The sequence below is a fragment of the Pelmatolapia mariae genome, linkage group LG5 (genome assembly GCF_036321145.2).
Source record: "Pelmatolapia mariae isolate MD_Pm_ZW linkage group LG5, Pm_UMD_F_2, whole genome shotgun sequence".
Taxonomy (NCBI): domain Eukaryota; kingdom Metazoa; phylum Chordata; class Actinopteri; order Cichliformes; family Cichlidae; genus Pelmatolapia; species Pelmatolapia mariae.
The window spans coordinates 12,095,674-12,122,712 of NC_086231.1; the positions used below are offsets into that span (position 1 = coordinate 12,095,674).

General features: G+C 37.3%; 1 protein-coding gene across 4 annotated transcripts in view; it reads left to right on the forward strand.

Annotated features, from left to right (window-relative positions):
• The window catches only part of chd6 (chromodomain helicase DNA binding protein 6), a 102,045-nt gene that overhangs the window by 20,592 nt on the left and 54,414 nt on the right, over positions 1 to 27,039 (forward strand). For all 4 annotated transcript variants that reach the window (XM_063473696.1, XM_063473697.1, XM_063473695.1 and 1 more), the window contains exon 2: positions 4,116 to 4,165. In XM_063473696.1, coding sequence (XP_063329766.1) covers positions 4,136 to 4,165 — 30 coding nt within the window. In that variant the 5' untranslated portion in view covers positions 4,116 to 4,135. The remainder of the gene's footprint in view (positions 1 to 4,115; positions 4,166 to 27,039) is intronic.

Sequence of the window (27,039 nt, forward strand, 5' to 3'; positions counted from 1 at the left end):
CATGCTCTGGGGGTGCTTCTCTTCAGCAGGGACAGGGAAGCTGGTCAGAGTTGATGGATGGAGCCAAATACAGGGCAATCTTGGAAGAAAACCTCTTGGAGTCTGCATAAGACTTGAGACTGGGGCGGAGGTTCACCTTCCAGCAGGACAATGACCCTAAACATAAAGCCAGGCCAACAATGGAATGGTTTAAAACAAAACACATCCATGTGTTAGAATGGCCCAGTCAAAGTCCAGATCTAAATCTAATCGAGAATCTGTGGCAAGATCTGAAAACTGCTGTTCACAAACGCTGTCCATCTAATCTGACTGAGCTGGAGCTGTTTTGCAAAGAAGAATGGGCAAGGATTTCAGTCTCTAGATGTGCAAAGCTGGTAGAGACATACCCTAAAAGACTGGCAGCTGTAATTGCAGCAAAAGGTGGTTCTACAAAGTATTGACTCAGGGGGCTGAATAATTACGCACACCCCACTTTTCAGTTATTTATTTGTAAAAAATGTTTGGAATCATGTATGATTTTCATTCCACTTCTCAAGTGTACACCACTTTGTATTGGTCTTTCACGTGGAATTCCAATAACATTGATTCATGTTTGTGGCTGTAATGTGACAAAATGTGGAAAAGTTCAAGGGGGCCGAATACTTTTGCAAGCCACTGTAATCAGTAGATGTTCAGTCTGATTTCCTGAACCCCTGAGGGATTTAAAAAGGAAAAAATTAAACTTCTTTTAGTTTACGTATGTGTTTAGTTGATCCTTTTTTATTGCCTCTTGCTTTTGACATCTAATGGTTCTGCGTAGAATACAAATTTTAAGCCACTGTGTCCTGGTTGGCTTTAAGGTGTACAGGTGCTTATTCAGGCCCGCAGAGAAACATTTGTGTCTTTAGATGTTAAATAGATCTAAATTGTCATTACTGTTAACTTGATTGTAGTTATTCTTCCTATCTGTTGCATGCAGATAGGTGATTATGATGCTGCAGCTGGTTTGATGTTCTAGCATAAGCAATAGTGGTATGGATGGTATGAACATCAAAACATCAATGAAAAAGAAAATTGAAACTTAGATTATTTAAAACTCTGCCTCATGATATACATATATTATTATGTATGTGTAATCTGTCCTTTTAAAATGAGGACAGCTTTAAAGTGGACTACAGATAACTGTAATAATCTGCTATATATTTATATATGTATGGTGTATGGTAAAGGTGCAGTTTTTAAAGTTTCAGTTTGTCACATGTTGAGTGCAGTGCAGCAATCTTCAGTGCGTGCTGGTGAGTTAATGCTTTCTCTGATGATGAAAAGGGTCTTACGTTCCTGCAATTGCAAAGAGCACATTGGCTCAGGCAGACTCAAGAGTGAGTCACTCAGAATTGGTTGCCGCAAACAAGCTTGTACTTATGAGGAAAATAGATGTTGAAAGGATGACGATATAGAAACATCCAGATAGAGAATTGGATACCAAAATGATCTGGTAATGTTGACATTGTCCATTCATGTAATGTTAGAACAGCTGGATATTAAAGCTTTTAGGTAGCCTGTTTGCTGTGTCACACATCATGACTGGTGATCATGGATATCCTTGTGTTTGTTGTGCCTTAATGTGCAAAGTCAATATCTCAGTTGTGTCCGGTTACGAACCTTTACTGTCCATGATGTTATTTGAACTTTAATTATTTTGGTGCCCTCATAATGAAGATACCAGTCAGCATGTTAACCATTTGTTAATAAAATGTTGCAGTCCCAGCACAGTATTTCCTTAGAATCAAGTCGGTTTAATGAAGTGGACAGAGGCTTCTGTTTAACATGCTACACGGACAAACTGCAGATTTTCAACAAAATAAAACTACTCAAAAGATATGCAGGTGTACTCATGGGGATTTTGAATGAGTTTCAGTGATGCTTTTTCAAAGGCAAGAAGTTGAATAAGTTGTATCATCTTTGGTCCTGTCCACCTCCACTTCTTTGCTATACACAAACCCCCGTGGCAATGCTGCTGCACAGGTTTGTAGAAACAGAGACAGAAGTAGTGCACAGTGGCCTGAAAATGATCTGTTCAAGTTATTCTGAAATGACTTCATACTATCATTTCTGCACTTTGTCAGTGCAGGCTCTGAGTCTCAGTGAAAGCTGGGAGCACACAATGTTACTCTCCAACTTCTGTTCTGCAGCGTTTCTATCATCTTTTTTTCCCTGTGTTGTTGAAAATGTGATTCACAGTCATATAATATTACAGCAGACATATAATGCATCATATAGATGCTATCTTGACACTCCTGGTTATGGGATTGCAGTCAATAAAGGTCATTCAAAATGTGCCATTTCAAATGTGAATCACAAATGGAACTCTATTCTGGCTAAATATAATAATATTGTATTGTACCATACAATTAATGAACATAAGGCAGCTTTAAAACACTTGCCTCTGTGCTCTGTCGTGTATGTTAAAAGAATAAAAATACACGAGAAAATCATGAGAAAATAATCAAGATTTTATACTTTGTGGGTGATCTATTGAATTATTAAACACTTCTGTCTGTAACATCTTGTAAGTACAACACGGTACAGAATTACAGGCAAAAAAGAGAAATGTTGTCAACCTTACTTGACCTTTTAGTAAAATAATTAGGTTCTGTCATCACCAAGACAGGTACAGTGAAACATTTTCGTCGCCTGCTTTGCACACTGTTTTAATGTACAGAACAAACCTTTGTCTTGTTTGGACTTCTCTTACTTTGGTAACTGCGTGTGTGTGTGAGAGTGTGGGTGGAGTATAACATGAAGTTTATGGAGCTTCTTTAGTGACCTGTAAAAATTTCTGCTTAAACTGAGACAATATTAACTTAGTCTCAGATAAAACTGCACTTTAAAGTTATCAAGCAATACCGAAGCAGTCTATACATGAAATTCATACAGTCCATATAGTTTTTAGGTGTAACATTTTTTTTTCTTTTCTTTCAACTTAAACTGTAAGGGAAGAGTGAGCTAAAGAACTTATTCTATTTACTGTTGTACTGAAGCAAGTGTCCTTTAGTATGGCAGTAGTTCAGTGGCTGACTCAAGTGTAATTAACTTGGAAGAAGGATGCTGCAACAAAACATTTGTCTCAGATTTTCTTTTTATAAAGTAGGGCTGTGCGATATGACCAAAATCTCATATCCCAATAGAAGACATCTATCGTCCCGATAACAATATAAATCACAAAAAGTTAACATTTTCTGTAAATTCTGTGACATTCTCGGGCAGCTCGATTTGCGTGAAGTGTTTCCAGCTGGGCGTCGTGTACCTGGAGTCGAGTGTTTTAATGATGTATGAAATTATACATTTTTAGACATAAGTTGTAACGGCCGCCATTTTCTTTGTAAGTATTAATTACACAGCGTGCTGCGGGGAAAAGCCTGTTCGAACGTTTGAGTCTAAGGTTTATTTTTTAGCACCTGGCGGCTCTTTTTTGCTTCTCATCCGTAAATACTCTGCATACTCTTTCACGTGATTCAGTTTATTTTGAAAAGTCTCAACAGGATCTTGAGCTTTATTGTGAAAGGTTTATGTGGAAAACAAGTGGACACGCGATGGTTTTACCGTCTTTGTTGCTAACGACAACGCATAAAAACAGGCACTTGCCCATCCGTAGTGTGGTTATTTTAAATATAAGAGAAAGACAGAACTTTAAGAAATTAATATAGCCACTACAGTGACCATCAAAACGATGAAAAAATATTGCCGTAAACAGTTTATTTTGCGACACCACAAAACAAACGATAGCGTAAACGATAGCGATAGATGTTTTTATATTGTCATCTGATATATATCGTTATATCGAACAGCCCTATTATAAAGGTGTGCTCACTACTTACTGTACATTTATATACAGTTGTATAAGAGTTAAATACACATACATGTGTAGTTCTTTGGGAGATTTTAGTGCTTTCTACTTTGATTACAATTATGTAAGATTAAATCCAGTATGCAGTGTTTTCTTTGATTTAAAAAATCTTTATTTTCTTTTTATATTGTAGCTCTACTAATTTTTCCTTACAGATATCAGAAATTTCCTTTTTTTAATGTGTGCTTTTTTTGGAAGTAATTTGATTTATGATCTTTTCTGTTAACAGATGCTGTGAAGGGATAGAAGATGAAAATACTCAAGAAGGACAAGCAGCAGGTTTGTGTTATTATCATGCATGTACGCAAGAAAAGTAGGCCATTCATAAAAGCCTTTATACACAGCTGCTTTGATACTGGATAAAACATGATTATAAATGTAATTTTGGAAACACTCTTGAGTAGATTCATCATGTAAATCTTTGACATTTATTCACTTAACTCGCTTAACATCTCCCAGGGTAAGTTTGTTACTGTTGACATGCATTGTTGGAGGCTGCCGGTTTACAGAATGCTGACAGGATAAATGCTGTCGTCTCTGAACAATATAAGTACTGAACTCACCCCAACACTTCTCTCTTGCCACAGTTCATCATTGTAGTGAGCAAGATCATTATTTCCAGTGTAAAGAGTGCAGTGACGTGTAGCAACAATTTTACACTGCAGGAAAACAAAACAGTTAATTTGTGCATTTCTGATTCACAATTCTGCAATAGATAGATAGAATATTAATTACCAGAGCCTTTTTTAGCTCTGGTTGAGCAGGTAGAGTGGATTGCCCTCAAATCTGAAGATCAGTGGCCAGAGGGCTGTGTTTTGAACTTTTCTTTGGCAACCTTAGTCACTGTTCCTCTTCACCCTTTTGACAACTTTTTTTATTTGATTACACTTAAAGGTTCACACCATGGCAAAAAGTACAGTGTATATAGCAGTTAAAATGAAAAGAATCCTACATTGCAACAGCTTGTCTTTAATGTCCTGGAAATTATGTGTCAGTAGATCTGATTCACAATGACTGCGTTATTGCTCACTCTGGAGTCACTTGCAATACGAGGTTATATGATGAGTTTGTTTAATGTGAAACTGATTGATTGTATCCATAAAAAAATCTTACCAAGTCTCTGATAGCGCAGGTTTTGAGGTTGAATCCGTACTCTTCAGTACTCTGTGCTCTATCTTCTACATTAAGTCATCTGAAAAACTTGTTTTGCCATTTTGTGTCAAACCCTCTTGTTCATGCGGTTGTAGAAATGTCCTGTATTTTAGTATTACTTTGGTGCTTTTAGATGTTGGCTTGCGCTTTGTAATATTCACGAGTCAAGCTGAGCAGAGTGATGAGTCAGAGTTTTTGTTAGTGAGAGGTGACACAGCAGTCTCTCAGCTGGGCATATGAGGCTACCATACTGCAGTAACAGGGTGCCAGCACTGTCATAACAGCAGAACGTGATCCTTCAGTCATTATCGTCATTATTTGCTGCTTTTATCTTCCTCAGTAATGAATTTAAGGAATAGGTAAAGTTGGTAATAGGTAAAAACTGGTGGAAAATGATGTCAGGTGATTTTTATCCTGCATAATAGTAAATAAAATTTTAATAAAACAAGAAAAATAGACAGTATGAACCTAAATATTATTATAACTAAGAGAAATACATGGGTTGCTATATTGCAGCAGATGAGAGTAAAAACTCTGAACAACCTCTGAAGTCTCATATATTGAACTTTCTATTCAACAAAGGGCACATTTGTACAAATATAGCTGACCTGACAAACTTTGCACTTATACTGTCAAATTTCCAGCTCTCAGGGTGGCAGTGTGTGAGCATGAAGAGACTTTCCCTAAGTTCAGTGTGGCTGTAATGCATAGAGACTCGGTGACACTGACATCTATGATTTGAGATTCTTCCATTTAAGTTTTGACTCTTTTTTGCAAGAAATTCGTTTAATTGAAAATGTTTATTTTTACAGAACGATAAACATAATGATTACTGAGGAAAAAAATACAAATATTATTTTGAAAATCATTTTTGTGAATTAAGGAAAATTCCTCAAGCAGTTTATGACAAACTGAAACTTCAAGACAAACTTCAAGGTGACTTTTTTCATTGTTTTCTGACTGTGTAAACAATCTCTCATTTTGAATGCACCAGGGTTCTCTTGGAAAAGAAAATTATAAATTTGATGGCTTACTTCCAAAAAATTTCTACTGCCAAAATGAGCTTGCTATTGATGGTAAACTTCGGCTAGCAGCAGTCTTCTATCACTGGCTGGTGAGTCACTACTGGCTTAGATGTGAAAGTACCGCAGTTTTATGATAATGACTCTTAAAAAAACAAAAAAAACCAACCATACTTTTATTCATTAATGTTTATTCATATAATACTGTACAAATTAGAATATGTGCATATATCTATACATTAATACATAAACACAAAAAATTCCACAGTTCTAACATTTCTGTCTTACAAATAACAAAAACCCTCAATTTAAGAAAACAAAAACAACAATAAGAAGAAATCAAAGAGGAAAAAAATACAGAAGATAGCTGAAGACCTTGCGTCACTTAACCATTTCCTGACAAATCTGTTTTGAGGGGTAGTCTTGCAGGATTTTTTTTTCCATATTAAGGTTATCCTTTAGCCAATATCTCCAGTGTATTTTACTAGGAAGTTTTGGTTTCATCCAAGAAGTTATTAAAACAAAAAATAAGAGCAGAGTTCTTAACAGCTATATCAGTTTTCCATCTCTTATATTGAATGTATGGCTAATATATAGAGCAGTTAATCTAAAATCTGTTTAAGCTCTTCTTGAACATCTTTCCAGAAATGCATTTCTGTACAAATAATTCTGATGTATTCATTCTGGTGGAAATTGTTCTACCTGGTATGGTAATCCAGTATAATACCTTGCCAAATTATTTTGTGTTGAGTGAAACTTGTGGAAATAAACATATTTTGTGTTCTAACACTGTGTCCTCGTCCTGAGTCCTCTCACACAGGACACAGTACAGCCTTGTTAACTCAGATTTGTCTTGGTTAAGCTAGTTTAAGGTCATCTTATCTGGTAACTCCAGAGATACAGAAGTTTTCTCTTTTTACTCTCTGATTCAGGTGTTGTATTGGTGCAGTGGCTGTGTTAATTAGTCTGTTTATTTGACTTGTGTATAATCATTTGTAGTGGCATGAAAAGGCTGAGGGCCTTTATCAATATCAGGTAAAGTGAAGTTAAAGTATCTGTGCTTGGTCTGTAATATTGTTTGGGAATGTTTGGGTGCAGCCAAATAATTCCTTGCCTACACTGGCACACTAAATCACGTTTAAGATAACAAAACATGTCAGCAGTAGAATTGGTATGAAAGGGAAAGAGCTTCATCCTTAAATAATTTAGTTTCTGTTTTAGGCAGTGTGCAATCTTACTTAAGGCTTACATCAGTTTGTTTACATGAGAAAGGTGATGAGATTTTCACTGTCGCAGTGATGGTGTGTCTGGCATCTTTCAAGTGGCCATCAACTTGTCTGGTTATCTCCCTGCCACATCTTGAAACCACAGTGATAATGTCATCACGCCACAGTGATGTGGAGGAAACTAATGTCTGTGTGGAAATGTTTGTACAAGGCTGCTGCACCATGTTGGAAAAATGATAACAAAAGTGAGATAATGTTGATTGTTCAAAAAGAGATAGCAGGGAAATCTTTTTGTGTAGTGAGGGTAGAGATCGCTTGTAGGAGCAGGACAGATGGTAGGAGTCCTGAATTTATGTTTTGAAGTCTTTAAAAACAGATTCGTCCAGCTGGTAACAATTCTCTTAACAACAAAAAATACTCTGTGTGTTTATGTCTCCTTTGAGGTGACTGTTTTGCCAGCTACTAAATCCTGTGTAACTACAGTTTGGTCCGTAGATTTTTGGACCATAACCCCGTGTCTTTCATTGTAGCGTTTCATTTGTACACCAGCAGATTTTAATAGATAGATTTTAAACAGTCTAGACTGGTAAAAGTGCGCACTTTCAGATTTAATTCAAGGGGTTGACAAAAGTATTGCATAAACTGTTTAGAAATTCCAGCCCTTTTTATACATAGTCTCCCATTTTCAGGGGGCCAAAAGTTGGAAAGATGGGAGAGTTGTTTCATGGGCAAGTGAAGCCTATTCCTTCATTATTCCATAACAAACTAATTAATTCCAAGTGCTGACTTGCTTTTGGTAGCTATTTGTTTAAATTCTCAGCATTAGGTCAAAGAGATGTTGATGTAGTTGGAGGATGCCATCATTAGTCTTGGAACTTGAACTACCGATCAGACGGATTTAAAACAACCCAAAAAACTTGAGGAATGGCCAAATCAGCAATGTTGTACGTACTTAAAAACAAGTCACTCACCATCACAGGAACAACAAATCGGCCTCATAGACCAATTCAGGTTTTTTTTAATATACTGCCAAATCACAACAGCAGTTGCCCCAAGGCACTTTACTGTAAGGTAAGGTAAAGACCCTACAATAATACAAAGAAAACAGAGAAAACCCAAGCAAGCTTTGGCGACAGTGGAAAAGATAAACTCCCTTTTAACAGGAATAAACCTCCAGCAGAACCAGGCTCAGGGAGGGGTGGTCATCTGCTGCGACTGGTTGGGGGTAAGTGGATGAAGACAGGACAAAGACACGCTGTTGAAGAGAGCCAGAGATTAATAATAGCTCATAATTAAATGCAGAGAGGTGTATAAACACAGTGAGTGAAAAAGTTGACTGAAGAAAAAGCACTCACTGCATCATGGGACTCCCCCAGCAGCCTAGACCTAGACCACTGAAGATAACAAAAGTGGATGATCACACAAATTCTTTCCTTGGTTAAGTAAAACTTCTTTCACAACATCTGCCAAGAACACTCATGACAAGGTAGGCATTTCATTGTCAAGGTCTACAATCAAGAGGCGCTTTCATGAATGTAAACACAGAGGGTTTACGACAAGTGGCAAATCACTGGTTACACTCAGCAGCAAGAAGACCATATAATCTAAAAAAAAAAAGAAGATTTTGTCCAGTTCTGGAAATAACTCTGAACAAAGATTGAGATGAACTTGCATCAGAATGATGGGAACAGTATGGAGAATACTTTTGTATTGTAACCAGAATTCTCATGTGACTGCTGATAGAGGTAGCAGTATGACTTTTGAAGTTTACAGGACTATACACTCTGCTCAGATTCCGCCAAATGCTGCCAAACTGATTGAACAGTGCTTCACAGAGCAAATGGGTAATGACCCAAAGCATACTGAAAAAGCCAAATCATTTTAGATTTTAGGCAATCGCTGACTGCGAGATATTTTCATCTAAGTAATAAAAATGGAGGACTGTGTGTGGCTGTAATTCTAAAGCACTTAATGTAATATTATTGTGAAACAACTGGCATTAAAGCTGAAAGTCTACACCTCAGTCACACATTGTTTGTTTGATTTAAAATAACTGTGGTAGTGTAAAGCTACAATAAATGTTTCATTGTCCAAAATCCTATGGCGCTAACTGTACTTAATTTGTCATTTTCTGGGTATTTGCAACAGTTAGGGCTTTAATTGACATGGCAGAAAGTTCTATGGTGATGGTGTAATGCTGGATAGTTTGGGAAATTTTCCCTGTTTAAAATAATGCTGGACGTTGTTTATCCAGAATAATATGTTTGATTTGAATTCATCTTTTTGTAGCTATTTTCATTTTTAGTTATCACATTTTAGGAAAATTACTTTTTTTACCTTTAGAATTTGCAGAGAGCTCAAATGCTAGATTTAATGAAGAAAATCTGCCTCCAGCTGAAGTAATTAAAAAGCAGTACAAAACACCATGAAGTTTAACTTCCTTTAACTGGTTACTTTCAGTATGAATCAATCTATGCATTGCTATAAATGGACAGAAAATACCTTTCTCAAAATCTTACTTTTTAGTAGTTGTGCAATTTGATAGTTTAATTAATAATTAAACAAATTTATAACAGCTCTAGCTGTGCATAACAGATGATTATTTGTATCTGTGATGGCACTATTCCAGCTTTAGTTCCTCTGTATCTGACAAGTGTATTTAAAGAGAACTATTCTGTATGCTGAAGCTTGATTTTTATTTATTTATTTTTTTTCTTTCACCATCACAATCCATGAATCAGCAAGTGTATGAAACCGTGATATCTGCACTTCAAGGTAAAGCAAAGAAAGGACTGAATTCTTTTCTGTCTGTGAGGCCTAGATTCAGTCACTTTGATCATTTTTGTACTTTCCCAAGCAGCTGTAAGATCCGTCTGCAGCCCTCCATCCTCCTGCGCTTCCTTCCATCTTTATTTATTTATTTAGTTTTATAGGGAGTAACAAGAATGTGGCTGTCCTCTAAGCTGGAGTTCGCTTCCTTTAGCCTTTTGGTGGAGTCTCCTTTCTTTATTCTTTTTCTAAGTTTCTTCATTCGCTGAAAGCACATTTTTCTACTCTCACAGAAACGCTACACATGATAGTTTTTCATGGTTCAGAACAGACCTTTGGGGTCTGACTAAACACATAAGCATTATCGCGTTCGATATAGTAAAGGCATCAAACCTGTATTACTTTAGCTGATAGAAGTTATTTACATGGATGTTATTTAGAATTTCTCCCTATTTAGAAGTTCTAAGTAGTTAAAAACTGTAAAGATAAAATACATTTATGTGCTAAAGCTTAAAGTTTTCTATGTAGAAAAAAAATCTGCGTGGGTAGAGTTTATATAATCAAGTGTCTTAAAACTCCATTTGGGTGTGTAAGGAAGACCAAAATGCTACTGAACCTAAAACGGGATGTGTAGTTACACACTCATATTTCCAACATGTAGTCTGGCATCACCAGACTACAAAGTTAAATTAGTCAAAAATCTTTTAGTATCGTTTTAAGTTCAAGGGCATGCTAACAGTGGAGAGAAGCCATATGCCTCTTAATGCAGCTGGATAAACCTGTAACCAGTTCTTCAAACCAATTACATGTCCACGTTTTAGTAAAAATAATTGTATTTCGATCAAGTATCTTCATTGTTAGAATCTTTAGCATTATATATCGATCAGTGTTATTGATTGTATCACTTTTTGAAATATAGTATCAGTGCTGTGCTGATAGTCTAAATTCATGTTTTCCCACAGATTTTTTTGATAGTGCAGTGAGGTTTGTACATGAAAGAAGACACACCCATACTGACTTAAACAACACTATATGTTTTTTGAAAATGAATGGCAACGTAATAGTCAACTCCCTCTCTACTGTATCTCATATCTAAGATGGACTTTAATTCCACAGCTGTGTATCCTTGATTAGCTCTGCAGAAGCACATGAACAGGTTTTCACCTGCTGTAGGTTCAGGTCAGAGTGGCCCAGCAGCTTGCACTGGCATTACTGTCACCAGCTGCAATCTGCGACAGTGGACTTGAAGTGTCTCTGGGGATGAGAGGCATGTTAACGGTATTCAGCATTGCTGCGACTGCGACCTGGTCATCCAGCTGGTGGGGAAACAAGATAGGAAGGGTTTGGGCTAGCGGTTTAGCATGGACTGAGCTGGAGAACGATTGAAATAATTTTTGAACTACTATTGAACAATACTGTGCGAACATTTTAGATGCAGTCAATGCTTAGAATAGCTGCTATGTTTATTCTGCATCATGACGTCAAGAAGGAGTTGACGGAACCCTGATCTCCACGTTGTTTTTAAAGGCATCTTTAATTTTACTGCCAAAACTTTTTCCACATCGTTCATACGTCGAACCTTTCACGAAGATGAGCAGTGGTGAAAGGGCGCTTAGCCTAGCCTGAGTGTTTGTCACATTTACCAGTTTTGCCTGTTGTTCCATCTTTGAAAGGAAGCAGGAGCATTGACGAGACTGCAGTACCCGTGGTCTATATTCGTGACAGAGAGATAGATGTGTGTGTGTGTGTGTGTGTGTGTGTGTGTATTTTGCTTGTTTGCGGGGCAGTATTATTGATTCATAGGCCGTGTGATTGCAGCCTCCCTCAGCTGTGTTTGGTTGGTTTTACTGGACAGGCAGAGGCTGCTACACTGCAGCACGTCACTGGAGGCTGTGTGTGTGTTGACGGTGGGAGACGGTGTGTAAAGAGAAAGACCGTGCATTTTTTATGCATGTAGTCATCCTTGTAAGCACATTGAACCGTGAAGATGCGTGTGTGTGCACGCACGTGTGCGAATGAGTGTGTGGTGGTGTGTGTCTAAAACGGGCTATTGTAAGTCATGTATGTCCATGTAGTCAGTCATGTAAGCACATTGAGCCATGGCGTGGGAGTGAGGAAGACAGTTAATGTCTGTGTGCACGCCTGTGTAGTCAGTCATGTAAGCACATTCAACCATGACGCGATGCCATGATGCTGTGTGCGTGTGTGTACGCGTGTGCGTTGGGGGGAGGGCTACTGTTGCTATGTTGTTGTGGAGATGGATGGCAGCGGCTCAGGTCATTACTGATCCTGGGTTAGCTTAGCAGCTAATTTTAGCTTCTAGGTTACCCATAACTGTGTCTGAGCTTTTTTTCTATATGAAGAGGCACAGGGAATGAACATGCAGCGAGCTGAGCGTGGAAGTATTTTCAGTGATTACATGCCTCAGATCATCTGAGGTTAGAGGTGTGAGTGACATGTAAATAAAGCTCCTGATTCTTCTGAGCCTCAAACCTGATGAGAATGTGTTACAGGTCTAATCCTCACATGATGCTTTGCATTTCCCTGCATCTATTTATTCAGTTTTTACCTAACAAGGGATTTTATTAAACAAATAAATAATGAAGTACACAGAAGACAAAAGAAGTTGGATCTTAACTTGAATCTTGGATCTTGTGTTTTAATTCAACTGATTATAAAAATCTTTCCTCTTTTACCCCAGTCTTTGTTAAACTGAGAACTCTCACTTGTGTAACTAACAGTTTGCCTGTTATAACAATTTGATTTAAAACAAAGTTTTGCCCAAGTGTAAGAACAGTTTTTAACAGCTTTAAACAGTTTTTTTATATGATTATAAGGTTTTTGCTTAGTGGCAGGTTGACTTTCCTGTCATCGAATGTAATTCATACACATTGTTTCAGAGAAACTTGGGTAATTGAGCTCAGCTTTCATGCAGGCCATGAATTTGCGTTAACCTACCTGCAGTTGCTGCACATCTCTTAGCTGCTTTGCAAATCACTCCACCGAACCTTGTTTCCTATGCTGCACTTACAGATTTGCAAATTTGTGTTTGCAGCACAACACTATTATGGTTAATCTGATAAAGGTTTAATGCTTTCTGTTCTTATGCACATTCACACAGTGTATGAGGTGTATGAGGAGTGAAATACTATATAAATACTAATGCGCATATATAAACAGTCTGTGGTCTGTATTTGTAAAAGGAGCTATTTGAAAATGACATTTGCTGCAGAGTGATCACATAAGATTACTATCACTGATTTGTAGGATTTTTAGGTCATTACAATTTCAAAGCAGACACATTAGCTTTAAATTTAATGACTTTTCTAAATAATGCAACTGTCTTCCTTGTGTACATGTAGTTTCACTGAAGTAACGAGTATGCTCTGCACAGGAAACTTGTGATCTACTGATCATTGTTTATTGGGTGTAGTTTAGTTAATAGAGATGTGCTTGCTTTGTGATATGGTCGTTGTTTCAGGTGAAGTTTGTGGCAACATGCAAATGTGGCCTACTTGATGAGTGGTAATTCCTTTGTGTTGCTCATTCTGCAGTGAGTGGCCTAGTTCTGCCCGCGTCCTTCATCATTTCACACATTGCGCACAGATTTGAAAAACTTTATTATTTCTTCCACATGTAAATTGAAAACTGCTGATTCTGAGATGTGGAAATAAACACGTTATGTTCCTGTCAAACCTTAAAAATGAATAACTGCTGTTTTTAATTATTACCCCCAAGAAATACCAGACCAGATGAGCCCCACACTAAACTTCCAGGTTTTTTTTCAAACTAGGATAAAATATTATCTCAGTTTAAGCATTTTGTCTAGCTTAGTGGCTGCTCAATCCTGCACCTTTGACTCTGTGTTTGTTGTTGGGTTTCTACTCCGCAAAGCGCTCCCTTTAAGTTGGTACCATTTTTTTTCTTTTTTTTACATTTTGCATCCCAGATTCAATCAATCTGTGGAATAAAACCCACTGGGCGCAGGATAAAAATCCACTGCTCTTGTGGAAACACAAATAAGTAATAACTCTTCGCTTGTGCCGGTCAGCCCTGTAAGGCTTGTTAAGGTCCAATCAAGCCAAGCAGAATCCAGACTGATGTTTTTAGAGCTTCTTATCTCTAGACTGAAATCTATTTAAAGTTGTCACAAGAGTGTTTTTTAGATAAAATTTTTTTTCCTGGATTCAAATAAAAAATTCAAATAAATTAAATTAAAATAAATATTAGAGCAGGGCAATATGACCAAAAATATTTATCACGATATACATTTGAAAATTTGCGATAACGATATAACTGACAATATAATTGACACTAGACAAAATACTTTATAACTCCACAACTTTATTAGTGCAAAAAACCCCAAAACATCAATGTATTTTCACTTAAACAAGCAGCTGTTTTTCATGTGCATTAAAGTTATATAAAAATTCAACAGTACAAATGCAAATTCCTTGCTGACAATTTAACCAAAAGGCATTTCCAGTGGAAATTGGCTGACAGATCCTCAGCATAACCATGTATAATATCCACAAAACTTAAAAAGAGGTTATACACACACACACAATGCGGTAATATTATGTTGAAGCACAGTACGTATCACTCCGCGAGGCTCCTGCCTACGATAGCCATAATGCTCCGACAATCCATCGAGCAGTGCGGTAACACGGTAATAACGACGTCCCGCTAGCATGTGCTACCAAAAATAGTGCTTTGTTGTGTATCTGACGGACGAAAGCTAAACCAGTTCCACATCACTGAAGTTGCAGCATTTTTACAAACCAATTCTGGTTCATCTGTTTCATTCAACGATCCGCTTTCGCCCTTCTCATTCTCCGTCGCCGCCATGCTTTTTCCGCCATGTGCGTATGAAAACAAAGGCACTGCACATGTGCGTTTTACCCATATTCTATCGCGATATTTCATTTTCTTATCGTTGCCCAACATTATACCGGTATTACCGTGAACGGTATGATATGGCCCAGCCCTAATAAATATTATAAATATTATCATTTGAAATTATGTTGTTTCTTCTTTCTGGTAATTTGTTTTCCAGTATACTTTCATATATAAATGCATAAGCCATCCATTAACCAAAAGACCTGGTAATATCGTGCTTGTGTAACTATTCCTCATCACAGCAGACCTGTTGAGGTTGCTAAAGCAGAACAGCTGGAGGAAGTAGTTCTACTGCGGGGCGTTACTTTTAGGACATAATTTTTTTTCACCAATTAAAATAAGTTGGAGACATCCTGTGGCTGTGCTCTAAAAGACAGACTTGCATACATGGCTATACATTCTCCAAATGTGGGTTTGTGTACGCCGATCGGTTCCACACACTAGAAAATACAATTTAATAGAAAAAAAAGGAAAAGCTGTCCATCTTATTCGATGGACATCATGAAAAGACAGAAATCTATGTGAAACTGCTTAACACGTGTGGGACTCAATACAAGCGACATGCTGTAGTGCACAAAACTGTCATCCAGTTTACTGGCACATGAGTGGTAGGTAGTCTTTTTGCGTCGACAGCTCCCAAAGACATGAGCGGTGACAGTGTCACACAGATCATTGCAGCAACACAGAAACCATCAGTTTATAAGTCATATTCTTTTGTTCATATCACTGGAATTTCTGTTTTTATTGTTAATTATTTTAACAATAAAAACTGCACTAATATTTATCAGTATGCAGGCTGATAGTTGGCTTGTGATACTGATATTGTTACATGCCTGCATTGGAATATACTCATGCAGACAATTTACCTTGTGGAAAAAGTTAAAATTCCCCAGTTTTCTCTCTTGCTTGTTGAAGCTTTTGATGTTAACACCCGTTTGCACTTTTAAGCAAAAATGGCTATCAGTTGACCTTAGCCGAGGGTTACTTCATATTTTTCACTCCAGGGTATCTCGCCCGGGACTTAGATATATTACTTTGCCACTCATGTCATGTAGGGACTCTGTAGAAGCCTACTCTTGTTTCTTTGCCTCTTGACCTTTGCTGATCACACCTACAGTTTTCTTCTCTGCAGCGGTGGAAAAGTTGACTTTACTGTGCGGTTTTTTGTTAGGCGTGGTCTGTCCTTTAAGACGAGAACCACAGCCTGTAGGCAAAACTCTCACAAACGGATGGTGTAATGCACCAGAGTTTGGTATTTTGCCTTTGTGTTGACAGTTGAACACAAACTGAAATTTAATTTCATCTAACCCAGTTTGTCTTTGCTGTTTCTTCTCTGGTGGCCTTACCTGTCAAAGCTGCAGAAAACTTTAACCAGCTGATGTCTTCCATTCATCACTAGACACTAAATAAGGAACTGATTACCCAACCTAGCTGGTAATTTTAATAAAAAGAAGTCTTTACCTACTGATGCATAACATTTTTCCTGACAACATGAAAGGATTTGAAAATAAAACATTTCATATCAACGAAATGGTTATTTAAACAGTTGCTTTGCTGAATCACCAATTGAATTAACTTAATTTCCAGCTAACAACAATTTGCTTTACAGCTTTATTAGTTCTACTTTTAATTAACTACTTTTTACAGTGCTAGTGAGACATGCACACATGACAAATACTTTTTCTTAAAACATGAACAATTGATGAATCAAGAAAACTATCAAATAAATAATTGTTACTTTCAGCTTTGCTACCTAAACTATTGCCTCACTTTATATAAACAACTCAAGACTTGCTCTGATTTCTGTGAAAAATTGAGTAGAAACTCAGCTCAGCATATAAAATTGTGCAACCTGGATAATAAAAATAAAAAATATGTGACACAAATCTATCCTATTAAATCTTCCTGGAATTCCCTGCTCTCTAGGCAGTTACACATGCAGATATATCGGCTGACAAAGTAAGAATGAAATTAAAATGGCTAAAGACTGAATGACCAAAAGAAAGACAAAAAGCTTCTGCTGTATGAGCTGACGTCAGATTCAGAGAGGCAGTCAGTCCGTACAGACATACAGACAGCAACGAAAGAGTTACCATGGTGACCACGTGTTTACGTTCACCTCCCCTCTCCCAGCAGCTTTGGCAAATAGAGCCAGTTTCCATGGCAACGGCCCTGATACCCCCTCCTCAAACCCACTGGCGACTAGGCCGCTCAGCTCGTGCGTCTGTGTGTGTGTGTGTGTGTGTGTGTGATTCATTGGGATGATTCCTCATACCTGTGTGAGAAGCAGTAAGCACATCTGCATTGACATCACGAAACAAGGCTAGTCAAACTCAATTCTCACCGCATAAAAACTGCAGTTATGAAAACAAACGCACCTGCTCTGTGTATTGCATACACCGGCTAAACGCACGTCTGAGTGCCATGCATTTTTTTTTTTCAGGCAGAAATATCCGTTCAATGAGGATTTGGATGCAGACGCAAACATGTGCGAATGTCACTCGGTCATTCCACATTCACATGACCGGGCGAGGTTATTTCTCTGCAGACCATGTGCCCATTTTCTCCACTTTCTAAATACAGTCAAGAGCGTCAGAAAGGGCTACAGCCAGTTTTAAACCCTTTACCACTCCCTCTGCTTTGCTGTCATAGGAACCACACCATCTTTCCTCTGACAAGCCTCCATCAAATGTGTACGTAGGTGTGTTGGGGGAATCAATGCTTTGAAAAGTCTGTCTTGTTGCTATTAGCCCCCTGAAGTATGTCAGGCTACATTTTCATCAGCTGCATTCAGAACAGCACCTTTCTGATTCAAAATTTAACATAATCACAATAATGAGCCTGCGCTGGCTCATTTTCAGAACACAATCGCTTCCTTTGCCAAGTGCAAAAATGTGGTACAGCTTGTGTTAGTGACATTGGTGCAGAAACATATGGGCAATGTACAATCTTTCCAATTACTTACATATGGACAGAGCACACAAACAGCAGTGCCACATATGGCAGGGCATGCTGTCCATAGGACTTTATGTGTAGTGAACACTTGAACACAGCTGGTGGATATAGCACACAAGCAAGGCAAGATTGAATTTTGGCTTTTATTATATGGGAGGTTTATATTCAAGTCACAACACATGATTCCTAATTATTGATTTTAATTGCACTAAATAATTAAAACTGCAGAACATGTTGTTCTGTAGTGGATGAAAAGCTTGTAGCAAACATTTGATTTGTTATCACCACACCAAAGATTTCCTCTTAAGCTGCTTCTTTTTCAAAGATAGTGATGAATTTTTTTGTCTTACTTTTTGTGTTTGATTTTAAACTAGTGCTTTGATGATTGTTCAGCATCATCATTTAGTCAGTACTAATCTCATTGGCTTGTTTGTGCTGATCTCCTTCTGTAGGTAAGTTATAGTTCTTCTGATAGCTGGTTTTTACTTTTCCCTAACACTGACAAATAGCCTCTATGTACACATACTTTAAAAGGTTATCTTAGCTGCAGAGCCTGGTGTAATCCTTAATAGCGGGTAGCAGTTGCTGTCAGACCAGAAAGTGTTTGTAACACTTGGGTAAGTAATATAGAGCACTTGTGTTCAACATTATATCTGTTTAATTATTGAAATGTGGATAGAAACAAAAACACTGTGGCTGGCAGGGCATCAAAAAACCAAGAGAAGAGAAAATGACGCTGTCAAGTGTGCCAATAAATTTAAAGTAACAATATTTTTGTTAACCCTGGTGTTTCAATGCTAGAGTGCCACTGCAGGTTTGACCATTGCCAGGAGTTAACTCAACAGATTATACCCACTGTAGTTAAATATTTAAAGCGACTAAAAACATTGTCTGTAACTCTGATTGTAAATGTGTAGTATTACTGATCATTTTCTGTAATTAATTTTACACTCATTACTTAGAAAAGTCCAGGACTGCATTCTCTATTCACTTCACCCCTTCTGAGTGGAATTGATGTAATTTGATTTCTCCAATCTTTCCATGGTTTGATGTTTAAAATAATTGTTTTGTTTTTTCTTACTTTTACCTTTTGAATCTTAATACAATCTTTATGTTTAATATTTATGGCAAAAATATTTATTATACATTTACGCAACTTAGAAACAACTTTTGAATTATTGCTAGTTTAAGTATAACCTTGTTTATTTTGTGTTTTTTCAAGTCTGGTAGATGATGTTCTTCCATGCTTGAATAATAATGTCTTCATTTATTTGGACCAAAAAAACACTACTCTGTTACCAGTATACATGCCAGTGTAACAAATGTGATGTTGTTATTCATTAGAAAAATTTGTTTTTTGTTATTTTGCTCCCTTGAATGGTTTGCTTTCTGTCACAGCACACTTTGTTTACAGAATAGATTAGGCTGTATTGTCCTATCCAGCAAGCGTAATGGGACTGTTTCATCTTCAGCCATATGTAAATTCTGACTACAAATGCTTTGGGTGCATTTTCAGATCTAATCCTCTTATGAATCAAATTTTGAACTTCTAAACCAAAGGCTCTGACTTGTTAAATGTAGTTGTTCCTCCCCAGGGAGTCCCGGTTAATTGATTAAAACTAGCACTTATGAAAAGCAGTGAAGACGCAGCAGGGCATCTGTCTTGGGGATTATGTTTCTGTAATAAAAACTGTTTGATATCTAAAGTAAATAGGGGCGTAATGGTACACTAAATCCATAGTTTGCTATGCACACTAGTAATAGAGTTATACTTTGATATCATTTTCTGTACCGCAGAAAAAGCAAAGGAAATGCCTAAATTGGCATTTGGTGTTATGTTTAAAAAAAGGGGAACATTTAAAAAGCGTCTATCTTGTCATGATTATTTCTGTAACGTTTGAGGTGCTTAAATGCTTTTAGTAAGCAAGACTGACATCTAAGTCAAGTGCAGTATATTCAGTATATTGCTGTATATGTGCTTCTTTCTGCGAAGAACGAGGACACCCATCTTATCTAAAGGAACTTCTTGGTATTGTTAGTGAACAAACTACCCATATGCCTTGTGTTTACATGCATTGTTAACTCACTGAACATGGAGCCATGCTGATTAATCTGTAAAATGTGAATAATTAGATGTTGTAATGTGAGCTAACATATTGTATGCGTTTCGTGAATAACTCACACTGCAGAAAGCTAATAGACAACAGCTACTGCTCTGTGAAAATGTAACTTCTGGGAGTGCAGGTACAGACATAAATAGACTTGTGACAATAGCTGTTTGTATCAGCTGGAACCAAACATCCTTGCATCATAAACCTATAAATTAGTACACCTTCCACTCATTATGATGATGTGGATGCAAAATCGTTACATTAACGTGCAAAAAAACACAAACAGCCCCCCCCAAATAACACAAAGTACTCTGTCTCATGTGCAGTAGTTTGTACCAGTGGGAAGTCTTTTAAAGGCAAGTTTTTTATCAACGATGTAAATCAGTCAAACTCTGCTCTCAGATACGCATGCACGCACACACGGACACACACACAGCATATTGACTCTCATGCCCTTGTTGAAACCTTCAGATGGAAGATAAAAGCACATTGAACTCGGTAGGCATTCAGAATTGATCAGTTTAAAATATTGATAGTTCGGCTGATCCTTTTTTTTTGCGCCCTTACATTTATTTATTATTATTTATCTATCTGTTTATTTTTATTTTTTTTAGCTAGTGACTCTGGCCTGCTTATGCATGAAGTAGATGCATTAACTTGCACAATGTAATGCTGTATTTTTATTAACGATTACAGATATTATTCTAATAATAGGCACAGGTTTTTATAAGTGTTTTTTATAACAGGGTCGTCAGTTTACTGTGGTGGTCACATATACTTGACCAGCAATGGAATTGAGAACAATGCCAGAAAAGCATATTTTGCTGTGGAGTCCTGGGGTGTTTTTGGTAGTTTGGGGGTTATTTCAACATTCCGATTAAATTTCAAGCTTTTGTCTGGGAAAACATCTGCCTAGCTGTGGTTCTCTTGAGCAAGACTCCTCATGCCAGTTGTAGGATGAGTTTTAATAGCCGACCCTTTGCACTGACCTGCCTGTGGTGCAGCAAAGCAGGGAGAAATTCCCTGCAGTGTCCAATCAGGCAACACATTATTATTAATTATGAAGGATACATTCATTATTGACAGACTAAATACCAGTGAAGAAAATGTGAGGAGAATGCACTCCTTGCAAAAACAGACTCTATAATGGAATTTTGTCTCGTGTTCTTTGTATGAAGGATTTAGTTGATTCACATGAATTCACTCAAACAGAGCTGGATGTAAGTTACAGTAACTATATAAATCACTGGAAAGAATAATGTTCAGTCCTTATGGTGTAGATTAATAAACAATTCAGCGAAATAAATAAGTAAAAAAATACCATTAGTTTTTCCATGCTTTTCTTCTTAATGTTTCAGTGTAACTCACTGAAATGACTCTACCATGAGTACATTTCAGCTAAAGTTGCAGATGATCGCAGTTATTGCTTCTGCCCTTGCTCGTTCACGTTCCTCTTCTTTTGCGTTTTATTCATTCTCATTGGCTACAACTATCTCTTCTTTGTCGTCTCCGGTTGTTTAGCTTTGACTACAGCAATGCTGGATGCCTGCAAATTCATTGCACAGATGATGACAATGGTAGAGCGCTTCCCTGTGTGTTTTTGGAAGTTCAATTTGCTACTACCTCCTGTCCAGATTTTAATCCTTAACCCAGCTTTTGCCTCCTCCTGAACAACAATACTGACCAGCTATCTTTCAATATTCTTCTGGATTAAAGGAGTGCACATGAAGTATCACATTTAAAGAATTTACATCATTATTTACACAACCTCAGCTATGCAGAGCTGCTGTGTCTACCCACATGTATTTTGTTATACATGTACAATGATTATAAAGGGCTTTTCTATTCTAATGTTCCATCTTAGCCATCCACCCAATCATTGCCTCTGATACTGGCAGCATTTCTTTGTAGTTTAAAAAAAAGAAGAAAAAAAGAGAGTCGTTATAAGGCAGTCAGTGCTGTTATTTTAATAGCACTGATGTTTGGTGAACAGCTCCCTGGTTGCCAGATATACTCTATAATATACCTGGATATCCTGGCAGGTAAAGTTTGTGCATGATATGTCAGCAATCCCTTCAGGGTTTTTCTTTAATTAAGCACAAACCTGCATTTGGACTCAGAGATAATTGGTGAGTAAAGGGCACCATAGCTTCACAAAACACATTTTTGCCATACTTTATACACCAGCACAAACTATTTTGTATAAATGTCCCAAAGTAGGAATTGATGCTATGATGGAACGTTATATTACGATGGTCAGATGTTCTGCTTTTCTGTGCCATGTTAATGCTCTGCAAAGCATATTGTTCTGCTCAGTATTCACCATCACTCAGGAGCAGAAGGTAGGCACTATAACATAATAATTCTAGATTCTTTTATAACTTATCACCTCTGCAGGCATTACATAATTTTTTTACAGCCTTTGTGAAAACATTGTGGCTCATTTTTCTGCAAATATTGGGTTTAGTTGCCACTTCAGGGTTACTATTTGAGATGTAAAGTACTTAACAAATTTATTAGACCAACAGTCATAAAAACAAGAAAACCTAAATATTTTAGAAATCTGTAGAAAACTTTTTTAAAATTATATGGTTATTTATTATAATTATCTCTGTGAAGTCAAAAATTAAACCAGCATAACATTCAATTACTAACACTATTTTTTTCTGTTAAGTAATCTGAGTAAATAACAGTAATTAATAAAGACATAATAATGTGCTTTAATTTTCTTCATTTTTTTTTTTTAAGATTTGTGGATAACATTACTAATTATATTTTAGCATTGAATACCATTTTGATTAGAGACTGACAAATTAGCTATTATAGAAACATGAAATTATTTTAGTACTTGCCAAAACACAGTGGTGCCATAAACCTTACATTGGTGGATGGTGTAATAAATTATTTTTTCTTTTTTTAAAGTACAAAAATGTCCTACGTTTATCCTGTTTGGTATCTCAATTGCAAATCTCTAATATCTAGCATCTTTCTTTTTTATATGATTGCTTTAAGTTATGAAGTTCTCATTTTTTTCTTAGCCGAATACCACCTTGAATATCTAATAGTGCACAGCAATTGTTAGGTTTAGTTATGACTCTGCAGGGGGCACTGGATTCGGCTGCAGAGTCACAGAGTGAGTAACATCTTGTTAAAGCTGTTGAACTGGCTGTGATAATACAATAGAGAAATTGGCTTTGTGCTAAATATGAGCAATATGCCATCATATTCCTGTAGACTGGAGTTCATCATTGGATGCAACACCTTAGAAATGCCTCAATCAAGCACTGCAGACTTTAGTACAAGCTGTGTTTAACCCCATGAAATTGCAATCTCTTTGTATTTGATATAAAGTAACCAACGGATATTGGAACATCTTATCTGCATTTTTGATTTTAGCAGATAGGTACAATTTGCCCACATGTTATGCTGACCTTGAGGTCCACCTACTAGTCATGAATATTTATGGTTGCCAATATTTATGCAGTCACAAGAGACTTATTAGCATACTTGAGCTTCGCTTCCTACCTAATTTCGATGAGATGACAAACTGATGTCATAATCAGAGGTGGACAATGAAGCTACCGTAACTTCATCTATTCTCCATTAATGTTAGAGATATAGCCGTGATGGAAATGACCCTTTTGACATTTACAGCACTGCTTAAAGATGATGCAATAATTCACGTTTGGATCTGTTAGGTTAGAGTGGAAGAGTATGGGCTCAAAATGTGGTCATAAATATTTTGTACTTGTAAATCAGGATTTGTGTGTGTAAAAAGAATTTGTGTGTGTAAAAAAGATTTGTATGTGTAAAAAAAGATTTGTGTGTGTGTGTGTGTGTGTGTGTGTGTGTGTGTGTGTGTAAAAAAGATTCGTATGTATAAAAAGAATTTGTGTGTGCGTAAAAAAGATTTGTGTGTGGACTTAGCCAAAAAAACCCGTGTGAATCTCTGCAAGTTACAAGTACGAATTTTGACCCTATTTATATTCCTTTCATCTGATTGGTCAATGTCATGTCAATCACAAATGTAACAATCCAATCAGAGGACAGATGGGTTTGGCTGTCGGAGAGGCACTTTTTTGAACTGCAGGTCCTTGAAGGGTAATACAGTTTGAAGCTGGAGGATCTCTATATAAATATCCGATAGCAGCTAGGTCCCCTAACTTTCAGCAGCTGTTGAAAGGATAAAGTTGTGGTATATCAGTGGTTAGAAATACCATTATTACTTTAGGATTAGTTTAACACAAAGTCAGGGCTGACCCGGGACCATTGCTGTGACTCACAGTGCGCAGCATAAAAGTCCTTTCACATCGGACGCAGGATGTGCTGCTAATGCTAACTAAAAGCAAAGGATCCAGAATTTGTTGCGCTGGCTGCTGGGCTCTGTGGGTTTTTGCAGCAGCTCTACCTGTACTAGATGCACCTGCTCCTTGTCGTTTCTATCTCTGACTTTATGTCCTCTGCAAGAGTTTGTTTTTTTTTGCTAGTTCTTCAAATGTTCAATAAAAACATGTATGCTAATTCATAACGAAGAAAGCTTTGTAATGAAGACTGTCATTTCCAAAACACTGCCCGCCCCCCCGCGGTCCGCAGCACTGTTGAAAAGGCTGTGGAAGTCCCTGTATTAAGCACGTAGACCTGTGACACAAAAATCACCAAACTCGGACGACCACAGACTGTTTTCCTTCGTGGTGATGAAGGAAAACGCTGGGTTGGCATGTAAAAGGGCATTTATTCCCTTCAAGGACCTGCAGTTCAAAAAAAGCGCCCCTCCGACAGCCAAACCCATCTGTTCTCTGATTGGATTGTTACATTTGTGATTGACATGACATTGACCAATCAGATGAAAGGAAGAAAAATAGGGTCAAAATTCGTACTTGTAACTTGCAGAGATTCACACTTTTTTTTTTTGGCTAAGTCCACACACAAATCTTTTTTACGCACACACAAATTCTTTTTACACATACAAATCCTGATTTACAAGTACAAAACTGATTTACAAGTACAAAATATTTATGACCACATTTTGAGCCCATAGAAGAGTGCTGTGCTGATTGAGCAGTTGGGAGCAGTTACGTTGAATGGACTTTGCATTTTTGACTGTTTCAGAATGAGGATGTAGGAATATGTGGTGTCACAATGTCCTCGCAACATCGCATGGTTTGATATAATCCGAAAACTAGGAGTATTGCTAAATGTATCACTATCCACTACTTACAACGTTACTCATTTTCCGATTTAACATACAAATTAAAAAAAAAAAAAAAACCTGTTTAAAAGTAGCCACTTTTTGTGTGTGTGTGTGTGTGTGTGTGTGTGGCCTTTTTCAGCTTTATTTGATAGGTACAGTAAAGAGAGGACAGGAAAGCAGGGGAGGACATGAAGCAAAGGGCCGTGGGTTGGACTCGAACCTGGGCCGGCCGCTCTCAGCTGTATGGCATGTGGTCGCACACTGAGCTAAACCGGCACCCGAGTAGCTGCTTTTTAAAAATAGATAGTACTTCCTAGATGCTTGTTCCACCTCTTGTCATTTATCCTACTGTAGTATCTTAAGTGAAGGGTTACACTTGTACCATAATGTGGCATGTTTAAGTCATAGTGTGTTAGAGAATGATGTGATTAAAACAGAAACCTTTAAACTTTAGGCTTCATTATGAATGTCTCAGGTGACATTTACTAGTCTAAGCATGGGGCCCTCTCAACTGAACTTTAACTGGAATACAGAAGTGATACATTTTGTGTGTCTTTTTGTTGCTAATGGATAAAAACCTTCAGCATACAAAATAATAGTAGCAGTAATATCTATTCTTAACTCCCCTGAGCACGTTAATATATGTCTGCTCTGGTCCTCTCCTCCACTAGATTCATTCAAAACACTTACTTACAGATAGAAGCACTCATGCAAAAAGCAGTAATAAAAAAATAAAATAAAATGACAAAAAAGAGTCCTACTTGCCTACAGTAGCTATGTTAGAAAAAGAAGATGTTGAATCACCAGCTGAATTTGGCACAAATGTTACCTACCAGCCTCCCCTTTATAAACTTCTAATTTCTTTGGTGCAGTATAGCAGATAATTAAATAGAACTTGTACTCAGGTTGTCCGGGTGGTTCAGGTGTTTGGGATGTGTATCAAAAGGCTGTAATATCCTGGGGGCTGATGGGGGAATATTGTGCATATTAAGTCTTTAGTCACAGTGTGATTCACACGTCAAGCAGCATGTGCCCAGAATGAGTTTTCTTCATTTTTCATTGTCTGTGCATTTTAACTAAAAACGAATAAACAATTAAAAACATGTTAAGTTTAGTTTTAGCTGGCTGTGACACACCTGGTGAATCAAAGCCAAAGGTCAGATGTTGCACAGTAATAACTAATTTAAGAGTCAATAAATGACCAGAATGTTAAAGCCCAAGAGTGTTGTGACTAGAACATCAGTGTGGTAGTTGGTCCCGGGTAGGAGGAAGAGAAGGCCGTGAAGTCGACCAGAGTTTAATAGGTGGAAGGCATCGTATATGAAAGTTGGCTTCCTCAGGTTTCCTGTCAACGTAGACACCTGCTGAAGGGCCTTCACTAGACGATTGTGTGTGAGACATTAGGCGTGTAAAGTTCAGTGGGCTTTCTGAAATGTATGCTGATCGTGCAGAGAGGCCATGATTTTGTACTCGGTGTTCCGGAGGCATTTTGGATCGAGAGAGAATTAAACCAGGAACTGAATGAGAATTTTCTTATTAGGGTTGTTGCAAATGGCAGATTTTTCTTCGATATTAATCAACTACCATTATTGGAAGCTTTGTCTAATTTTCTCCTCAGTTCATCTCCACCGACTCTGAAGAATACTTCCCATACTATTTGGCTTCAGTATGTTTATTTGAATAGAGAAAATAAACAGCCGTGTTTTATTGTTATTTCGTTTATTTATTTATTTATTTATTTTTGCTATGTGTTGAAAGTGAACCAAAAGAGTTGAGCTGTATGCTGTTAAGAGCAAAACAGCGAACTGAAAAATGCAAAGTTTCACAG